Genomic DNA, 22,978 nt, shown 5'->3' with positions numbered 1-22,978 from the left:
CCCAATGCAACAGTGTGAGAATGCCATGGTATTTGCTCCAGAATCTAAATAATTTGTATCATTGCACCAAAGAGAGATAATTTTGTGAATGAAAGTGCACTAAGTATGTTTTTATAGTTTCACAATTCTTAGTGTGTCTTCATTGATTTCACTCTGCTGCAGTGTTGATGGCTGTGAAAAAAAATTGATAAAACAACTAGAAATAATACCAAACTAAGTGCTAAATATAGAAATACTAAATAAAAAAATTTAACCATTTGGTTTAATACATTTTTTAGTTAATTGACTACTTTTGGAATAACTAGCTCATTATTTGTGGGCAAAAATCCATGCTGTATTTAACTCTTAGTGAATTGACTCCTGTGTCTTAAAAGAAACTTTGGTATGTTCTCCTATCAAATTTCTTTTTTTTTTTTTCTAAAAACCAAAGAACCATTGTTTAGCTTGTTCATTATTAGATGACCTGCTTCAGATACTAAACCTGTTGTCTCAGACCAGCAGTGGAACTGTATACAGCTACATTCCTGAAGTCATTCAACGGGATCAGTGCAGCTTGGTGCTGGTGCATAGGACAGAGGGATCTCTGTATACCCTGTACACCGAATACAGATATTTTAAAGCAAGAACACAAAGAATTGTGCATTATTGTGCATAATATATGCATAAGATGGACACAATAAAACAGGAAAATTATGCTCTTCTAAATGATGAATCTGACTTAGAAGACTTTTATAAAAGTGATTCTACAGATAATAAGCCTCATGGGTAAGTACACTACTATACTATTGTCTATATAATTGCTTGTATTCATTGAAAATATTGATTTACTGTTTAATTGCATGTATTATGGTTCACCCTGATTTAATGTTTTTTAGTATTTATATTTTACGAGTAAACAAAATATATGTAATGCTACACTTTTGTAATTTTTCTTTGAAGAGTTATTTAGTAGGTCACGCGGGGCAGACAATGAAAACATATTTATTAATAAATCTGACACAGAAAAAATACATACTTTTATGTACTAAAAAGAGTTCATCAGTTTGGGAAAAAGTTATAGTTGCTTCACTTGCTGAAGGTTTACTATTATCTGTGACTTAATACTGTTACAATAAACAAAAGTTAGGTCCATTATATAGTGTCATGAATTCAGATTCAAATAGTATATGCTGAAGTTCTACAAGGTTTTGATGACCTTAGCCTTGGTTCTTTTGCTAGTCAAATGCTTTTTACACTGACTATTAATATTTAATATTTCTCAAAGTACTATAAACCCTGCCATGAACACACTCTTATTAAATCAATATATATATTTTTTTCAATGTGCCCTTGAAATTAAGGCCTGCTATGTAAGGAAGGACATGCCCCCATATAATTGTCCATGCTAACTAAGGTTTTTAAAGATTCTTGAATAAAATGTGCACATGAAGACATTTCTAAAAGAATTTAAAGTGGACTTTCCATTCTCCACAAAACTAGATATTTTATATAAACATAAAATAACAGTTAGGCTTTTGGCTGAATTGTTTTACTTTTTTTACCTTTTTTGTAAAAATGTATATTGCATCAGTGTATAAATTATAAGAATTACCGTGCCACCAAATTAATGAAATGTGAAAGCTGCTAACACTGCAATTAGACAAATTGTGTATAGATAAATACAATTAAAGTGCACTGCTCTAAGTGAGCAAAAGAAAAAAAGCAATTAAAGTTTCAGTGCAACACTATAGGTATATCAAATGTACAGGGATGATGAAATACACCTGTATAAACATAAAACAAAATAAAGTGCAAATGTGCCACCGAGAAAAATCTCAATGTCCACCAATCCTATTCAAAAGCAGGGGCGGACTGACAACTCATGGGGCCCCCGGGCAATAGGAGATTATGGGGCCCCCGGGCAATAGGAAATTATGGGGCCCCCGGGCAATAGAAGATTAAGGGGCCCCCGGGCAATAGGAGATTATGGGGCCCCCGGGCAATAGAAGATTATGGGGCCCCCAGGCAATAGATTATGGGGCCACACAGTATACACACACACACACATACAGTATGCATACACAGTATACACACACAGACACACACAACGTATACATACACACAGAATTCACACACACACACACACACACACACACTGAAAAGGTACTGGAGAGGCAGGGCAGCTATAATCATGGGATTTTTAAAAAAACACAGGTTTTTACATACTGTCCCTAGTTTTACTGAGGCTGGCAACCCTGATGGGGCCGCCTAGTGGCATGGGGCCCTCGGGCATTGCCTGTGTGCCCGAATGGTCAGTCCACCCTGTTCAAAAGTAAATGCACATAATACAATAATTCCATGTAAATAGACTTTTAGGTTGAGGACAGTTCAGAAATTATATGAATGTGTATGGTCTGCATCCGTGCGGAGAAACCACCATGGAAAGAGTACACTATGGACTGTGCAACCATCACCAAACAAGATGATTGGGTACTCTTACCAAATTGTGTGGACCCCCAGCCAGTGGCAGGGAGTCAATCAGGAATAGAAACTGACAAAGTAGTCACTTCACAGGAACCAGCACGGGGGATGAACAGCAACATCATATCAATACCAAAAATCGATAGGCTCCACCAATCTGTTCTCTTAGCCCGTTTCTGTTTCCTATACCTCCATTTCCTCAGGTGTCTCCCAAGAAAAACAGCAGCGCTTCTAACAGCTTTTTTCTTTTACACATTCACAGCGCTGCACTTTCATTTCATTTATATTACATCAGTGGTTTATCTACACTCTTTTGATCAAAATCTTTAAAAATACTATTAAACTTTAGTGTTAACCTTTCATTCAAAAATAAATAAAAATGTAGTTTCATCACAAAGCTAGTTGCTTAGTATTGCTATAGCACAAGTAAGCAGATTCGAAAAATCAGTGAAAGAGGGAATTTTCCAATGGGGACACTTGTTCACTAAAAGAGAGAGCCAGATTCACATATACTTGCGGCGGCGTAACGTATCGTCTATACGTTACACCGCCGCAAGTTTTCAGCGCAAGTGCCTGATTCACCAAGCACTTGCGTGTAAACTTACGGCGGTGTAACGTAAAGGCGTCTGGCGCAAGCCCGCCCAAGCCCGCCCAATTCAACTGCGCATGCTCCGTTTTGAAATTCCCTTTGTGCTTTGCGCGAAGTGACGTAATTTTTTTGAACGGCGACGTGCGTAACGTACTTTCGTATTCCTCGACGTCTTACGCAAAAAAAAAAAAATTGTAATTTGACCCGGGAACGACGGCCACACTTTAACATGGCTCATCTAAAGTTAAGCCATGTTAAAACAGGCTTAACTTTGCGACGGGAAAAAATTACTAGCGACGACGTAACGAACGCGAAAACCGTTGTGGATCGCCGTAAAAGCTCATTTGCATACCCGACGCTGGAAAACGACGCAAACTCCACCCAGCGGCGGCCGAAGTATTGCATCCTAAGATCCGACGATGTAAGTCAATTACACCTGTCGGATCTTAGGGCTATCTATGCGTAACTGATTCTATGAATCAGTCACATAGATACTCCCAGAGATACGACGGCGTATCAGGAGATACGACGGCGTATCAGGAGATACGCCGTCGTATCTCTTCTGTGAATCTGGCCCAGAATTTCCTTTCCATTTGAGAATCTCCTTTACTTCCTGTCATGTCTCTAGACAAAAAGTGAAGGAAAATCTCACCAAAGGGATACACACAGAAAAGAAAAAGAAAACTCACAGGTGTTTTTTTTTTTTTTAACTATTCCCTACTTTATCTAAAACAAAAAAATGATACAATTTAGTGGAAGATACATTTTAATGTGAAATGGGAATCAGACTACAGGTTAATATAACATAATGTCAAATACTGTGCCTGATCATTTACTGGCTATGTATTACTGTCTATTAACTTATGTTAAAAAAATTATGAATTTGATAATACTTTTTTGATAACCCCCCTACCCCATAGAATAAAATGTAGGCCTTCAGGTTTTAACCGACTCATCATCATTTGATAATTCAGCAAGAAGATTAAAAATAGAAAATGTGATCTTTTTGGGATGAGTGTGTTTGCCTTGTAAAGCTTTGTAACTTTTGTTGCCTGCAGGTTCTCAAAGTAATTTCATAAAAAAGTACTTGATCATTAATCTCCATGCAGGTGGCACTCAATAAACCAAAAGCTGTGGAGTATGAATTTTTAATATTGATTCACAAGATTATTTGACTTTGTTCTTCATGGAAACTGATTTTAGAAATGCACAGGGAAAAATCTAAAGCACTTTTTGAAAAGAAATTGATTGAAAGAAAAAGTTTGGCGTAAAGTGCTTATCAAGTAACTGTCCACTTGATGTGACCACTGTGCAAGCAAATATATAAATAGTATATATTCAAATTTTCTGTGTATTTGACTGTTTGTTTCCTGTGTTATACTGTCTTTTTGTAAATACATTGTATTACATCTACGGTTGTACTATAACTTTTATAACTAAAGTTTTTTGGCAGAATTACTGTATTTATTGGCATATAACACTCACTTTTTTACCCTGAAAATAGAGGGTAAACTGTGCCTGCAGGGGGCTATGGAAAGTTTTTTTCCTGAATCTTCCCTCTTAAAGTTAGGGTGCGTGTTACATGCCTGTGCGTGTTATACGCGTGTTATACGCCGATAAATACGGTATATAAATATTTTAAATGGTTATATTATGGTACAACCATTCCAATAATAGTTGTCCTTTTCTAGTACAGTTTGAAAAATTTAATTAAAGTAAATCAAAATATAATTAGTTGGCAAAAAACATTGCAAGCTGTATTTGTTTATTGATGAATACAGGTGAGATTTCACACAGTGACTGCAAGTGTACAGTGTACCATAAAAAGTCTGATTCATTTTCTATCTTGCAGTAAATCTCCTAGATCAATGTTTCACAAAATTCACTCTGTATTTTCTATACATAAATTTAATAGTTTTCTTTTACACTTATCTCTAATATTTTATTCTATTATCCTAATTTGCGCTTTTTTTTAGCACTAGTATTTAAAGAGGAAATCAATTCTGGACAAAAATAAATAAATAAAAGTCAGCAGCAAAACACTGTAGCTGCTGACTTTTAATATAAGTACACTTACCTGTCCAGGGATCGAGTGATGTCGGCACCCCGAACCAGTTCATCAGTCGTATTTGGGTGCAGGCGCTGACATCTTCACTAAGGGAAGCAAACTTTGAACCCTTCAGCACACAGATCCTCATTCTGGCTCTGTCAGGAGTGATCGTGGGTGCCTGACACCGGGCTCACGCATTGGCTTTATCGTACCGCAGCGGGTGCACGGGTACTGAGGAGCCATTGCACTTGCCTGGTGGCCGCGATGTCCACTGGCACCCGCGATCGCTCCTAACAGAGTAATGCCGCATACACACCATCACTTTATGTGATGAAAAAAAAAAGACATTTTCTGTGAAGTAAAAGACGACGTTTTTGAAACTTCAATTTTCAAAGACGAAGTTGCCTACACACCATCGTATTTCTCACAATGGTAAGTGAAACTCCTGCGCTGTGTAGGATATGTGACTTAAAAAAGGGGGAGGGGATGAATGGTAAATGTGGATGTATACACTGCAGCAAACAAAAGAAGGTCTATCCTATTTTAGACAAAGTGGTAATACAAAAAATTATATGATGTCTGCGCTGTGAAAAACTACTAGTGGAAAAAACAATTGGGAAGATGGAGGGGCCGTAAAGGGAGGGGGGGTGTGGTTAGGGGGATGTGTGGTGGGGTGGAACGGGGGGCGGGGGCACAGATGGGCCCAAGGGGCAAAGGGATGGGAAAGTGCAATGTACGAACACAGTGGGAAATGCAACCTACACACTTGTGACTAGGTGGGTAAGTACATAAACAAAAAATGCACAAAATGAAAAACAAAAAACAAAATGGATAATACAGTTCAGTGAATGTTCAATATCAGTCCCAATTTCACATCAAAAAATCTCACAATGTTCTAGCAAAGCGAGGTTACGTTCACCACGTTTTTCCATTGAAGCTCGCTTCATAACTAGCTTCTGGGCATGCGCGGGTGTAAAAACATCGTTTTAAACGACGTTTTTTGCTACACACGGTCAATTTCTGTGAAGTAAAAAATGACGTTTTGAAAAACAACACATAAAATTGAAGCATGCTTCAATTTTTTTTTGTCGTTTTTAAGAAGACACACAGTCTTTTTCCCCCACACACGGTCATTTAAAGTGACGTTTTTAAAAACGTCGTTTTTTTCATCACATAAAGTGATGGTGTGTATGCGGCATTAGAAGAAGGATCGGCGTGTGTAAACACAAAAAATCATGTTCTGGCAGGGGAGAGAAGACAGATCATGTGTCCCTAGTATATAGGAACACCGATTGGTCACCTCCCCCAGGCAGTCCCATCCCCTCTACAGTTATAACAAGCTGACAGAACACATTTAAGCCCTTGATTTCCCCATAGTGTTAACCTCTTCCCTGCCAGTGACATTTATACAGTAATCAGGGGCCTGCTCTGTTCGCTGTATAAATGTCAGTGGTCCCAAAAAATGGTCAAAAGTGTGCGATCTGTCCGCCGCAATGTCCCAGTCCTGCTAAAAATAGCAGATCACTGCCATTATTAGTATATAAAAAAAAAGAATAATAAAAATGCTATACATCTATTCCCTATTTTGTAGATGCTATAACTTTTGCACAAACCAATTAATATACGCTTATTGCGATTTTATAAGAAGTATGTAGAAGAATATATATTTGGATACAGCATCGCACGACCGTAAAAATTGTCAGTTAAAGTGATGCAGTGCCGTATCACAAAAAATGGCCTGGTCAGGATGGGGGTAAAATCCTTCCAGGGCTGAAGTTATTAAACAGTTATAGCAATATTATGTCATTACAGAAATAAAGGCAAGCAAAGTAAAGGCAGATTCCATAGCAGACATTAAACATTTGTTATCATTTTGTAAGTCACTTTGAAATGACAACTGTCATCTGATTGGATAGAGGAAATCATATGTTTTCCGGCCTCAGATTTTCAGTTGTGTTTGATTACTTTACTTAACTCAAACCTACAATCATACCTAAGATATATATGCCCAGATCCACAAAGAAATTATGGCGGCGTATCAATAGATCAATGATACGCCGCGTAATTTCTAAGATGCCCCGTCGTATCTTTGTTTTGTATCCACAAAACAAGATACGACTGAATGTGGGCTTGATCCGACTGGCGTACGTCTTCGGATCTTAGGTGCATATTTACGCTGGCCGCTAGGTGGCGCTTCTGTCGATTTCCTCGTCGAGTATGCAAATTAGCTAGATACGCCAATCCACACGTACGTCCGCCCGGCGCTTTTTTTTACGTCATTTACGTAAGGCTTTTTTTGGCATAACGTTACCCCTGCTCTATGAGGCGTACGCAATGTTAAGTATGGACGTCGGGCCAGCGTAGAATTTTCCGTCGTGTACGTCGTTTGCGTAAAATGTTTTGCGAATAGGGCTTTGCGGAAATTACGTTCACGTCATCTAGGCATTGAGCGGGCGTAATTTAATTTGAAAATCCAATACTGAAAATGTGATACTGAGCATGCGCCCTACGAAAAAAGCATAATTTACGTGGGGTCAAGCTTGTTTTACATAAAACACGCCCCCCTGTTCATCATTTGAATTCCCCGCCCTTACGCCGGGAGATTTACGCTCCGCCGCCGTAACTTTAGAGGCAAGTGCTTTGTGAATACAGCACTTGCCTCTCAAAGTAGCGGCGGCGTAGCGTAACTACGATACCTGGGTAATTTAGTTAAATCTGGCTTTTCATAAATTATTAACTGTGGTCCAGAAATCTACCTTTATTCTTACCACCGCATCGGATAAAATACTGAATCAGCAGACTGGATTTGCCCACAGATTAAAAAGTTTTGAGGATGTAGAACTAATTTGTCTCTCATTATTATACAATAAAACCCTCTATTAATCATTTTACAAGTCTCCATTTTCCCTAAGCTGAATTCATGCTGCCTTATTTTTTTTCATGAGCACACATTTCAGTAAAATTTTCTTCTCATTGGATTTGACTTTTGCTGACATTTACAGAACATAATCTATTTTTATATCCAGACTGATTAGCAAATAAAGTAATCCAGGCTATTATGCATATTGTCTTAGTGCATTTCATTATCATAACGTCTGCTTCAGCTGCAGAGAAGAAATGTAATCCACATCATTGTTTTACATTTTTATTTAATGGCACCATTCAACATTCTTGTGACCTCTCTTTGCATAGTGTATAAAATACAAAAATATTTTACTTTGAAGTTCAATTTGTATGCATGCCACAGACCAAAGACTTCCTGCTATGGGAAATCATTATTTAACTCCACTGTGTATGGTATGGATAGTAAAGAACACAAGATTTATGTTTTTTTTTTTTTTTTTTACCAAGAAGAGGTTTAAGATGTTGAGGACAAAAATCTATGAGTTTCATGTATAACTATTTAAAACAGATCAACCATATGAAAATAATCTTATTAACCTGCCTGGCGGTATTCCCGAGTCTGACTCGGGGTTAGATTTTCCTGCTGAGAGCGGTAACCCCGAGTCAGACTCGGGCTTGCCTCGCTAGATCCACAGGCTTGGTTTACTTACCTTGGGCCAAATTCTCAAAAGAGATACGCAGACTTAACTGCTGTTCAGCCTGCGTATCTCTGTGCCTAACTTTGGAAACGATTCTCAAAAGGCTTTTTCCAAAGTTAGGCAGAAAATCTGACATGTGTAATGCCGCGTACACACCATCACTTTCTGCGATGGAAAAAAACGTCATTTTCAAAAACGTCAATTTAATTGACCGTGTGTGGGCAAAAACGTCGTTTTATGTCTTCTAAAAAACGACAGAAAAAAATTGAAGCATGCTTCAATTTTATGTGTCGTTTTTCAAAAGTGCACTTTTTACCTCACAGAAATTGACCGTGTGTAGCAAAAAACGTCGTTTTCTAAGACGTTTTTTCATCCACGCATGCCCAGAAGCTAGCTTCAATGGTAAAACGTGGTGGAACGTAACCTGACTTTGCAAGATCATTGTGAGAAAACGATGGTGTGTATGCAACTTCGTCTTTGAAAATTGAAGTTTCAAAAACGTCATTTTTTACTTCACAGAAAGTGTCGTTTTTTTTCATCACATAAAGTGATGGTGTGTACGGGGCATAAGACACTTACACGGTCAGATTTTAGGATGCAGTACCGCATCCGCCACTGGGGGCATTTCTCATTGAAATCCAGCTTTGCGTATGCAAATGAGGACTTAAGCAGATTTTCAAAGCATTTCAGCACTTTGATTTCTGCCTAAGTTCCGAATTTGCCGGCGCAAAATTAGGGCTGGTTTTACAATGTGGAAAGTTAGCCAAACCTTGTAAAGGCCCATTCCAGCGACGGCATTTGGTATGCATTCCTGAGGGAGAACTCCACGGCAATTTTTAAATTCAAAACCGGCATGGGTTCCCCCCCAGGAGCATACCAGGCCCTTAGGTCTGGTATGGGTTGTAAGGAGACCCCCCCACGCCGAAAAATTGACGTAGGGGGTCCCCCTACAATCCATACCAGACCCGTATCCAAAGCACGCTACCCGGCCGGCCAGGAATGGGAGTGGGGACGAGCGAGCGCCCCCCCCCCTCCTGAGCCGTGCCAGGCCGCATGCCCTCAACATGGGGGGGTTGGGTGCTCTGGGGCAGGGGGGCGCACTGCGGGCCCCCCCACCCCAGAGCACCCTGTCCCCATGTCGATGAGGACAGGACCTCTTCCCGACAACCCTTGCCATTGGTTGTCGGGGTCTGCGGGCGGAGGCTTATCGGAATCTGGGAGTCCCCTCAAATAAGGGGGCCCCCAGATACCGGCCCCCCACCCTAAGTGAATGGATATGGGGTACATCGTACCCCTATCCATTCACCTGTAGGCAAAAAGTAAAATGTAGTAAACACACAACACAAGGCTTTTTAAAATATTTTATTATTCTGCTCCGGAGGCACCCCCCTGTCTTCGTTATTAGCTCAATTACCAGGGGGGGCTTCTTCTTCCACTCTCCGGGGGTCTTCTCCGCTCTCCGGGGGTCTTCTCCGCTCTCCGGGGGGGCTTCTCCGGACTCCGGGGGGCTTCTTCCATCTTCTCCCCTCTTCCGCTCTTGACTCGGCGAACCCCGGTTCTTCTGCAGCTCTCCGGTGCCTTCTTCTTCAGCGCTGGCTGCCTGCTATGTTTGTGTGTTAGCTCGATTTCAAACAGGCAGCCGGCGCGGTCTTCTGTGACCCCAGGGTCTTCTGGTCTTCTGTTCTTCCGATGTTGCCTCGTCGCCTGTTGTCGCTGTAATGATGGAAGCGCGCCTTGCATCCCATTTATATAGGCATCACCGTCCCATCATGCTCCGGTAGGTACCCACGTGGTGGGTGCATGTGGGTAGGCACCCACCACGTGGGTACCTACCGGAGCATGATGGGACGGAGAAGACCCCCGGAGAGTGGAAGAAGAAGCCCCCCCTGGTAATTGAGCTAATAACGAAGACAGGGGGGTGCCTCCGGAGCAGAATAATAAAATATTTTAAAAAGCCTTGTGTTGTGTGTTTACTACATTTTACTTTTTGCCTACAGGTGAATGGATAGGGGTACGATGTACCCCATATCCATTCACTTAGGGTGGGGGGCCGGTATCTGGGGGCCCCCTTATTTGAGGGGACTCCCAGATTCCGATAAGCCTCCGCCCGCAGACCCCGACAACCAATGGCAAGGGTTGTCGGGAAGAGGTCCTGTCCTCATCGACATGGGGACAGGGTGCTCTGGGGTGGGGGGGCCCGCAGTGCGCCCCCCTGCCCCAGAGCACCCAACCCCCCCATGTTGAGGGCATGCGGCCTGGCACGGCTCAGGAGGGGGGGGGGGCGCTCGCTCGTCCCCACTCCCATTCCTGGCCGGCCGGGTAGCGTGCTTTGGATACGGGTCTGGTATGGATTGTAGGGGGACCCCCTACGTCAATTTTTCGGCGTGGGGGGGTCTCCTTACAACCCATACCAGACCTAAGGGCCTGGTATGCTCCTGGGGGGGGAACCCATGCCGTTTTTTTTCTTTGAAAATTGGCATGGAGTTCTCCCTCTCAGGAATGCATGCTGAGCGACGCTGTCATTTTTTTTTATAATTAATTGTTTTCCCGGCGCGTCTTTTTTTTCACCCGTCGCAACTTTAGTGTCCCGTCGAAATTCTCAAAGCCGACCGGCGTTAATTACGTTCGCGCGCTGCACGTCGGGAAAATTACGTCACACGCATGCGCAGTACGGCCGGCGCGGGAGCGCGCCTCATTTAAATTTTAAACGCCCCCAGGAGAGGAGGACCGCCTTACGACGGCGGCACTTAAGTTACACAGCGTGTAATTTCTACCTAAGTGCTTTGACGATCAGGCACTTAGGTAGAAATTTTAAGTCAGTGTAACTTAACTGCTGAAATTTAAGTTACGCAGAGTTTTTGAGAATTTGGCCCCTTGTCCCTGGATCCAGTGATGCCACCGCGCTGTGTGAGCTCGATTCACACAGCGTCCTCCTGTGCCGCCGATCTCCGTTCCCTGCAAAGTTACGACGCATGGGGACGGAGAACGGCGCCAAATTCAAAAAAGTAAACAAACACTTTACATACAGTATACTGTAATCTTATAGATTACAGTACTGTATGTAAAAAAAAACACACCCCCCTTGTCCCTAGTGGTCTGTCGCGTGTCATTTTATATAATAAAAACGGTTCTTTCTCCCTGCAAACTGTAGATTGTCCATAGCAACCAAAAGTGTCCCTTTATGTCAAAAATAGTTTTTGATCAGCTAAAAAACAGCGATAATAAATTATAATCACTTGCAGAATTGTGCGATAGCGATTTGTGGGGAAATTCGTCATAAAAAAAAAAAATAATGACAGCGACAATTCTGCAACTGAGCAAATTTCAGTGATTTTGATTTGATTACATTATTGAATAATTTTTATTATAATTATATTATTATTTGTTATAATTATTTATAATTATTTATTATATTATAATTTATAATTGTGTTTTTAAAAAAAATGTCATACCCGGGATGCCTATTAGAATCTTGTTTGGTCAGATTTAAGTGAGTTATTTCTAAAAATTACAGACCTACAATATAAAACGCCAAATTTCCTTGCAAATAATGGTACCGCTTTCAGCATGTTTTTTCTGAAAGAATCATACCGCCAGGGAGGTTAATGCATGTTTAAGAATAACTAAACCTCCAAAAAATTAATATATTATCATTCCATAGATGTAGTCACTGCAAAAAAAATCATTTCATTTTTTCAGGCTAAATACTGTATATTTTCTGAAATGTACCTGTTGGTCCTAGAAGGTGGTGTATATAGTCCACATCAGATAAACAGTTTGTTGATTTTTGGTTGATTTACTAAAGGCAAATAAATTATGCACTTTCCAAAAGCAGTTGCACTCAGAGCAAATGTGGTGAAGCTTAACTTCATTGCAGGTTATGTATTAACCACTTGCTTACTGGGCACATATACCCCCTTCCTGCCCAGGTGAAATTTCAGCTTCTGGCACTGCGTCACTTTAACCTCCCTGGCGGTATGATTCTGTCAGAAAAAACATGCTAAAAGCGGTACCATTATTTGCAAGGAAATTTGGCGTTTTATATTGTAGGTCTGTAATTTTTAGAAATAACTCACTTAAATCTGACCAAACAAGATTCTAATAGGCATCCCAGGTATGACATTTTTTTAAAAACAAAATTATAAATTATAATATAATAAATAATTATAAATAATTATAACAAATAATAATATAATTATAATAAAAATTATTCAATAATGTAATCAAATCAAAATCACTGAAATTTGCTCAGTTGCAGAATTGTTGCTGTCATTATTTTTTTTTTTTTATGACGAATTTCCCCACAAATCGCTATCGCACAATTCTGCAAGTGATTATAATTTATTATCGCTGTTTTTTAGCTGATCTAAAACTATTTTTGACATAAAGGGACACTTTTGGTTGCTATGGACAATCTACAGTTTGCAGGGAGAAAGAAACGTTTTTATTATATAAAATGACATGCATGACACAGGACAGACCACTAGGGACAAGGGGGGTGTGTTTTTTTTACATACAGTACTGTAATCTATAAGATTACAGTATACTGTATGTAATGTGTTTGTTTACTTTTTTGAATTTGGCGCCGTTCTCCGTCCCCGTGCGTCGTAACGTCGCAGGGAACGGAGATCGGCGTCACACGGAGGCACTGTGTGAATCGAGCGAGGTCCCACTCGCTCACACAGCGCGGTGGCATCGCTGGATCCAGGGACAAGGTAAGTAACTTGTGCCTGTGGATCTAGCGAGGCAAGCCCGAGTCTGACTCGGGGTTTCCGCTCGCAGCAGGAAAATCTAACCCCGAGTCAGACTCGGGAAGACCGCCAGGCAGGTTAACTGACAATTGCACGATCATGCGATGTGGCTCCAAAACAAAATTGACGTCCCTTTTTTCCCACAAATAGAGCTTTCTTTTGGTGGTATTTGATCACCTCTGCGGTTTTTATTTTTTGCGCAAAAAAAAAAAAAGAGCAACAATTTTGAAAAAATTGGCTGATACGTATTCTACATATGTTTGGTAAAAAAAAAAAAAAAAAAAAATCACAATAAGCGACTGGTTTGCGCAAAAGTTATAGCGCCTACAAAATAGGGGACAGAATTATTATTTTTTATTATTTTTTTTTTACTAGTAATGGCGTCGATCTGCAATTTTTATTGGGACTGCGACATTATGGCGGATACATCAGACACTTTTGACACATTTTTGGCACCATTCACATTTATACTGTGATCAGTGCTATAAATATGCACTAATTACTGTATAAATGTGACTGACATTGAAGGGGTTAACACTAGGGGGTGAGGGAGGGGTTAAATGTGTACCCTGCATAGTGTTCTAACTGTGGGGGAAGGGGACTGACTGGGAGAGGTGGCCGATCTGTGTCCCTATGTACAAGAGACACAGATCGGTCTCCTCTCTCCCTGACAGGACATGGATCTGTGTGTTTACACACACAGATCCATGTCCTTTTCTCTGTAACCGCCGATCGCGGGTGGCTAGCGGACATCGCGGCCGCCAGGCATGCGCATCGCATCGGCATCTCAGTGATGCGGCGGGGGCGCGCGCGCGCCCCCCAGTGGCCAGGAGGAGCGGAGGCCGTATAAAGACGGCCACTCAGAGAAGTAGAGCCACCCTGCGGCCATACAAAGTCGTATGGCCGTCGGGAAGTAGTTAATACAAAAGAAAGAAGGTGACTGGAATACCATTTAAAGGGAAACTGCTTTCACAGAACACACGTGGTGTATCATAAATAGGGATGAGCCGAACACACCCCCGTTCGGTTCGCACCAGAACCTTCGATTGGACCGAAATTCAAAAGTGCTAATTTTAAAGGCTAATATCGTAGGGACAAGGTAAGTAAATTAGAGGGATACTATGGTGTAACCCTGAGTGTGGCTCTGGGTCACCGCTTTTGGTACTGAAAATTAACCCCAAGCCAAACTCTGGATTACCGCCAGGGAGGTTAGTTTGCAGGAATTTACTCTCACTTCCTATTTTGGCAATGGGACAGGAAGTAAAGGTAAGTGAAGGTAAATCTCCCCAATATGACACCGATGGTAACAAACTGACAAGGGTTCTAACCCTCTATTACTCTATACAAAATGAAAAATTAAGTTTTTCCTTTGGTTAAACTTTCAAGCAGTCTTTTTCAGCCTTTTCAACACAGAGGAACTCTTGAAATAATATCCCAGTCTCAGGAAACCCCTACTAACAATTACTATATCTACAAGTCATGATACATTAATGCAGGGCTTTTTTTCAGGGGGAACTTGGGGGAACTCAGTTCCACCACCTTTGGCTCGGACCCTTTGGTGCCTGCTCACCACAATCACTTGTAAACACAGAAGTCTGGTTTCCGTGTTTACAAGTGACAGCTTTGTAACCCCCTGAACTCTGTACTCTGTATTTAATGCAATTCCGGTATTTAATGCCCCTTTAAGACCCTTCTACTGTTTGTGAAATCTGAACGGGTCGTGGTTGAGTTCCTGCACCTATTTTCTGAGAAAAAAAGCTCTGCATTAATGAGATGGTCAGTGGGAAGAATACTGCTTACACTTGTGGTCACTGTGAAGAATTACCCCCTTATAGATAGCTAAAAAGATTAATGATGTCAGTGGGAACTTGTCAGTGGGAAGACATCTCTAAAAATAATTGTGAAAAAGTACAGTATCTCCACTTTGTATGGCATATGTTCTAACAAGGGATTAGGCCATTGTGCATGCATGTACATTGTATAATGTTTGGAGTGGTTGGAAGGTTTTTTGGAGCAAATGATGTATATGCTTTTGCAGAAAAAAGTCTCCAAAAATCTGATGTAACGACAAAAAAAAAGAAAGAAAGATTTTACTACATGTAATGGGGTGGATTTACTAAATGTAATGGGTGAATTTAAATTTAATTCAATCAAAGTAAAGGTGCCGATTTACTAAAGGCACATAGCAATTTGCAAGTGAAGTTGCTCCAGAGCTTGGTAAATGAGGGGGAGCTCTGCTGACTTCCATCATCTAATTATGTGCGAGCAAAAACACAGTTCTTTTTCCTTCCATGTGATTGGATATTCTTTGTAAAGTGAAGCTTTACCTCATTTACTATGCTCTGGAGCAACTTGAAAAGTGCACAGTCTATTTTCTCTAAAGTAGAACTATACATTTTGGATAGAGTAGGGGAGGGCTATAACCATTGTAAGTTTTTTTTTTTTTTTACATCTGTTTCCCATTGGGAAGATTTACCTTCACTTCCTGTCCCATAGCCAAAACAGGAAGTCAGAGGAAATCCCTACAAATTAAAGGAATCACTTGGGGCATCCCAGATTACCAGAACCAGTGTCTCCATTGGAAATTTCCCCCTCTATTACTTTTTTGGGGACAACCCAGGATTTCGGATTTTCTTTTACTTTTACTTTCAATGATAATGGTAAACAGGACAATTAGAGACAGTGAATATTCGGGGGGGGGGGGGACAGACAGCAATAACCACCTGAGAGGTGTTCTAATCCACCTCCACTCTATTCAAATCTTTAACCACTTGACACCCGCACGCCGTCATATGACGTCCAAAACGGGGACCTGTTATCCTGGGTGGACGTCATATGACGTCCTGGGCTTTGCGGGGGGGATATCTCAATGATGCCTGCACCCGGAGGCATCATTGAGATATCATTTTTTAGCGGCGGCGATCCTGCGCACCGTAAGAACGATCATAGCGGCGGTTCCGCCGCTAGATCGTTCTTACAGGCGGCGGGAGGGGACACCCCCCCCCCCTCCCGCCGCCATCCGGTGCTTTTCCGGGCTCTCCCATCCCACCGGGGGCCCGGAGAGATGATCGCCGTCCGCCGGATGTTTGCCATAGAGAAGACTGGTGACCATCTGGTCACCAGTCATCTCTATGACCGTCGGAGGCCCGGGCGCGATGTGATGACGTCACGCCCGGGTCCCCGTAAGTAAACAAACCGCAATTGCGGCTAGTTTGAATGAGATCTGTGAATTTTTTTTCAGGATCTCATTCTTTCCAGCCTGCAGGAGAGATGTGGGGTCTTATTGACCCCGCATCTCTCCTTAAAGAGGACCTGTCACACACATTTCCTATTACAAGGGATGTTTACATTCCTTGTAATAGGAATAAAAGCGATTGAAAAAAAAAATGTAAAAAAAAGTGTAAAAAATAAAGAAATAAGTAAAAGAAAAAAGAAAAAATAATAATAAAAAAATTAAAATGCCCCTGTCCCCGGTAGCTCGCGCTCAGAAGCGTACGCACACGTAAGTCCCGCCCACGTATGTAAACGTCGTTCAAACCACACATGCGAGGTGTCGCCGCGTGCGTTAGAGCGTGTGCAACAATTCTAGCACTAGACCTCCTTTGTAACTCTAAACTGGCAACCTGTAAAAAAATTTAAGTGTCGCCTATGGAGATTTTTAAGTAACGAAGTTTGGCGCCATTCCATGAGTGTACGCAATTTTAAAGCGTGACATGTTAGGTATCTAGTTACTCGGCGTAACATCATCTTTCATATTTTACCAAAAAATTGGGCTAACGTTACTGTTTTGTTATTTTTTAATTTATGAAACCATTTTTTTTACAAAAAAAAGCCGTTTGAAAAATTATTGCGCAAATACGGTGCAAGATAAAAAGTTGCAATGACCGCCATTTTATTCCCTAGGGTGTCTGCTAAAAAAAACATATATAATGTTTGGGGGTTCTGAGTAATTTTCTAGCAAAATAATGAGGATTTGTACATGTAGGAAAGAAGTGCCAGAATAGGCCCGGGAAGGAGGTGGGTTTTAAAGCCCGGTATTGAAGTGGTTAAAAAAAAGTTTTCCTTTAGTTGTAGTTTAGGTAAATCAACCCCAATGATATCCATATTTCCATATTTCCATATTTAGGTTTCTATCTATTACTGTTCATCAGAGAGCTGATCCAAAAGGGCAGAGTCAAAATTGCCTATTATATCTTTACATTCCTTAAATACTGCATGCCTGGACCACTATTTATTAACCAAATGCATTTGATTATTTATTTTCTTTTGTGAATTTACATTAACCCCGTTTATGCTGTACTTAACAACGGCACAGTGAATTGACAATTTCAGGACTGCATGCGATATTTAGGGAAAATGTGTCCGGACACCTAAATATTGCATGCGATCTGCTTTAGTGAACGAAGCACATTATGTTTGCTTCAATCATCTAAGTATGACAAAGCTGTTTGTTTTTTTCCCTTTTGCATGATTAGATAATTTAAGTGATCACTGTGATCACTTTAATGGAGCGGTGAACAATGCCCCATTAAAATTTTTTGATACATTTTCTCATTGCTTGTCTCCCAGAATGCACCTGTGAAACATGTGATGAAAAAAGTACACCAAAAATGCAACCGCAGTGCATTTTGATAATTATTTTATGCAATGTCATGGGTAGGGACATTTTGGTGTACTTTTTAAACACGCATCAAAAATTCAGCACGCAGGACTTTTAAAAATACACTGCACCCACAGCACATTTATGTGAAGGATTCCATATGATAAAGGGATACATTTTTCACACTTTTGTTCTGCTTTTGCAATACCAAGAGCGCATAAAAAACTGATCAGTGTAAAAATAAGTTGCGTGAACACTGAAATAACTAAGGCAGGCCATACCCTATGCAATTTTCTTTCCTTTAACCACAATTAAAAGGAAAGAAAATTGCTCCATTTCCCCATCAACACTGACTGTGTGCAGGAGGAATCCCTCCTGCAGGGTGTTGTGTTCTGCTGATGGTGAGCCCAGGGATACAATGATCACTGCTGGCATCTATAGCAGCCGGCAGTGACTGGGCAAAAATAAACTAAAAGGCTTGTTGCACTGAAGTCCATCAGTGGATTGATTGCAGTACAACCAGCCTGCCCATAGATCAGTGGTTCTTAGCTCCTGTCCTCGGTTCCCACTAACAGGCCGGATTTTAAGTATTAGGAAGAGAAAAGCAGCGCCATCTAAGCGTAGTAATCAGGGTATTTTATTGTGTTAAAAATATATTCTTATAAAATCATCACTCACAAAGGAGCTAAAAAGGTATGGCTTATCTGTAGGAGTTGTAAGTTTCTTTCATCCGCTCTGCGTCTGGAAGTGCTGGTGCTCTGTAGTCCTCGAGATGGTACACAGGAGGTACACTAGTACACAGGGATAGCTGTGGGACACTGCCTCTGTCGGCTGCGTTGATTGAACCAAAAACCTCCGACACAGGGAGGAGAGGGACGGCAATCTGTGGAGCACGGTGATGTAATCAGGTCACTTCCGGGTACGGGTCGCGGGAGGGTGCACGCGTTCAAAGCATGCATGCTTCTTCTTCAGGCTCTTCAGAGCATGCATGCTTGGAACGCGTGCACCCTCCCGCGACTCGTACTCGGAAGTGACCTGATTACATCACCGTGCTCCACAGATTGCCGTCCCTCTCCTCCCTGTGTCGGAGGTTTTTGGTTCCATTAACGCAGCCGACGGAGGCAGTGTCCCACAGCTATCCCTGTGTACTAGTGTACCATCTCGAGGACTACAGAGCACCAGCACTTCCAGACGCAGAGCGGATGAAAGAAACTTACAACTCCTACAGATAAGCCATACGCTTTTAGCTCCTTTGTGAGTGATGATTTTATAACAATATATTTTTAACACAATAAAATACCCCAATTACTAAGCTTAGAAGGCGCTGCTTTTCTCTTCCTTCTACAATTTCAGATTTTGCTTCTGTCTGCAAGCTGGCGGCCTCCTTTGTGACAGTATAGTTTTATATTTTTGGACTTGCCCAAAATGGACTAATGGACTTATATACAGTTCTGCCATTTTTTTTCTTTCTTTGAAAAAGAGATTTGATCTTTGTCCCTTGTCTTTTTTCCCCTTCCTTCCCAGCTACCCCCCCCCCCTCCGCTTCCCTTCCCCCTTCAAATCCATATTTGTTATTTTAGTGAAATGTAGCTTCATTTGGAGTGCGCTCGATTAACCCCTGTTTGTTTCGGATTTTAAGTATTACCTTGGAGAGATGCATATTAGAATACAGCAAATGATATCACCTGTGGTGTGTTTCAGTTATCTTTCAAACCTGCCCTGTTAGTCGGTCCTGAGGACAGGAGTTGAGAACCACTGCCATAGATGGATCAAACTTTTGATCCATCTATGACTGGTTTTAGATCACATTCCCTACCCCTCAGTAGAAACTACCACTAGTAAATAAACCCTTATGATTAGGCTTAAGCCCCAGTTTTCCTGCAGGTTTTTCTCTTCAGGTTTACCAAAACTATCTATTATGAGGTCAAACCTTAAGAGTTTAAATTTGTATACAATCAGGCAGGCCCTTGGACTACATGGTTTTGGTAAACCCGAAGAGAAAAACCTGCAGAAAAACTGATAGTGTGTTTGGGGCTTTACTCTCGGTATGACAGATAGCTTATCTCAGATGCTGTTAGTCATTAGGATACACCTTTTTGTAGTAGCTAGCTTACCCTCTTTCTAGTGGTTAAGCTACCCATCTCTACATTTAAAGGATAATTAAATCCAAGAACAAAATAAATATTTTGCAGCTTACTTTCCCTTAGATGTGGTGGCTGGCTGCATTTTTAACCTTTTTTAAAGGAATACTTGCTGATCTTGCCTGAACTGTAGTCTCCTTGTCCATTTTTATGAACTTAACAGGATCCAGAAACAAACTAAGCTTCATTTTGTAAACTGGAAAGCCCCCAATTACTGAAGACAAACAAAGACAGACATGTTTGAAGCCCAGCCTGGAAGGCAAGCATGGCTTCCTCCCTAGATACAGGGGAGGAGTGAGCATAGCATCCTAAGGACAAAGCCTGAAGCCTCGTACACACGACCGAGGAACTCGACGGGTGAAACACATCGTTTTCCTCGTCGAGTTTCTTGTTAGGCTGTTGAGGAACTCAACAAGGCAAGTTTCTCCATTCCCGTTGAGGAAATAGAGAACTTGCTCTCTTTTTGGCTCGTCGAGTTTCTCGACAGTTTCCTCGACGAAAATGTACACTCGGCAAAAAAATATCTCCCAGCAAGTTTCTTGCTGGTTTTTGCCGAGAAACTTGGTCGTGTGTACGAGGCCTATGAAAAAAACAATAATAACTGATTGCTCTATACAGGCATACCCCACTTTTAAGTACGCAATGGGTTTTATTTACTAAAGCTGGAAAGTGCAAAATCAGGCTCACTTCTGCATAGATACCAATGAGCTTCCAGGTTTTATTACCAGGCTTAATTGAACAAGCTGGGGTTAGAAGCTGATTGGTTTCTATGCAGAATTGAGCCTGATTTTGCACTTTCCAGCTTTAGTAAAAAAATCCCATTGTACTCTACTATACTTTATGGGAATTTATGAGAATAGTGCAGCCTTATGTGTGTGTAGTGCAGTCGCCATTAGATACTGTCCTCTTTCTGTGGTTAGGGCTTATATAATCCTCCTTTTTTCCAAAGTATAAAAATGTCAATAATAAAACCTTCAGTTTTCTTTAATGTAATCCTTGTATTGTATTTTTTGTGTATTTATTTTATTGCATCTGTTATCGGCGCCAATCCCAGGCAGAATATAAGACAACCTTAAAGCCTGATGCCTGCTCTGACAGGGGAAGACGGAGAAAACAAGTAAATAATCAAAATCCCAGTAATTCATAAAAAGTATGTTTACTCTATTATCAACAATTCAGGGGAGATCCAGATTATTGCAAATTCCAGTAAGTTACTGGTTCTCTTTAGTCTAAAACTAATATTCTTTTAGTTGGTCTTTTTTGTGTTATATATCATTTAAATGCCCTGACCTCATTTACATTCTTTTTCTGAAGACATATATTTCACAGCAAAATGTTAAATCTAAATGTCAGAATCACATCAAACTTTAAACCATCTACACTGCATTTGTTGTTACTCTGTTCATTAGGATTTATACGTGCATCACTTAATTGAGTTGAAGGAGATTTTATTGATATGTGCTTTCTGCAATCTGCTGATCTCCCTGAGGCTGGTGATTGCATGGCTTGCCAGAATAAAGGATGAAAAAATAAGAAAGATTATGGGAATGTATCAATCCATTACAATAATCTGCTTTTCACTAAGTACACCCCAAGGAACAAATAAACCCACTGAATACTTGAAAAGGTTTATGCGTTTAGAATACAAAATGGGTAAAGAAAAAGCAGAACATTACAAAATTCAATTTTATATAATTCTATTAGACATTAAGAGATAAACATATACTGTACTAATTTACTGGAGATGGGTAAACTTTAAAAAACAAAACACTCTGGTGGTCTTCTTAAAACAAAATTGAAGCTTGTTCTTGAGGTTTTGAGACTATTGTAGCTTTTTTATCTATTTTTAATATTCAACAAAAACAGTCTTAAGCTTCATACACACGATCGGACTTCAAACAAACTTTTCCTTGGATTTTTGTCCGAAGGGAGTTGGCCGTGAACGCCCATGGCATACACACGTTCTGACTTTTTCGGCAACAAACACGAACGCAGTGACGTTTCAACGTACTACTGACGAGAGTTCAAAAGAGGAAGTTCAATTCTCTGGCGTCACCCTTTGGGCTCCTTCTGCTAATCGAGAGTTAGTAGAGGTTTTGTCTGTGTGGATTCACGATTTTCAGTTTCGTGCAATACTGTTCGTTTCTGAACGGCCGTTCGTCAAGCAGACATGTTGCGCAATCCAACGAGAGAGCGTTCTGTTTATGGGCTTGGAGTTCTGGCTATAACTCAAGCCCGGTCCAGGTTCAGGAATAGGAGGAGGACTGTTTGGACCAAAAATTGGTTGCTTCATCGTGACCGATTTTGCCATATGTCATTGCTAAGGGAGCTCCAGGAGAATAATCCTAATGATTTTAGGAACTATCTACGGATGACGGACTCCTGCTTTCAGCATCTTTTATACTTGCTGTCCCCCTATATTAGGAAGCAGGACACCTGTGTGAGGACTGCTATTCCAGCAGAGCAAAGGCTCATAGCCACTTTGCGGTACTTGGCGACAGGGAGAAGTCTCCAGGATATAAAGTTTACTACTGGTATCTCTCCCCAGGCTCTGGGAGTAATAATTCCTGAGCAAAAAGAATGTAAGATGATGAAACTCTCTAAGGAGTGTCAACAAATTAAAACAGCGCTATCAAATAACTGTGCATATTTGACTATATAAAATACATTACTACAACCCATATGTAATGATATACAGTGATAATAAACAAAATATATCCAGTTTAAGAAATAAACACTAAACTGTGACTGTAATAATAAACACCCGTGATTGACTTAAACGTGAAGTGAACGCACTGAAAGTGCAAGAGACAGTCTTTAAAAATAATTTAGAACGTGGCCAAAC

At 40.9% G+C, this 22,978-nt stretch overlaps 1 protein-coding gene across 1 annotated transcript in view; it reads left to right on the top strand.

Annotated features, from left to right (window-relative positions):
- The first annotated feature begins 467 nt into the window (after positions 1-467).
- LOC120918460 (EF-hand calcium-binding domain-containing protein 14-like) overlaps positions 468-22,978 on the top strand; it is a 74,117-nt gene continuing 51,606 nt past the window's right edge. The window contains exon 1 of the mRNA XM_040330052.1: positions 468-765. Within this exon, the coding sequence (XP_040185986.1) occupies positions 659-765 (107 nt within the window). The 5' untranslated portion in view covers positions 468-658. The remainder of the gene's footprint in view (positions 766-22,978) is intronic.

This window comes from Rana temporaria, chromosome 1 (assembly GCF_905171775.1).
Source record: "Rana temporaria chromosome 1, aRanTem1.1, whole genome shotgun sequence".
Lineage (NCBI taxonomy): Eukaryota > Metazoa > Chordata > Amphibia > Anura > Ranidae > Rana > Rana temporaria.
The sequence above is the reverse complement of the archived record's forward strand: the minus strand, read 5'-3'. Positions and strand labels throughout refer to the sequence as shown.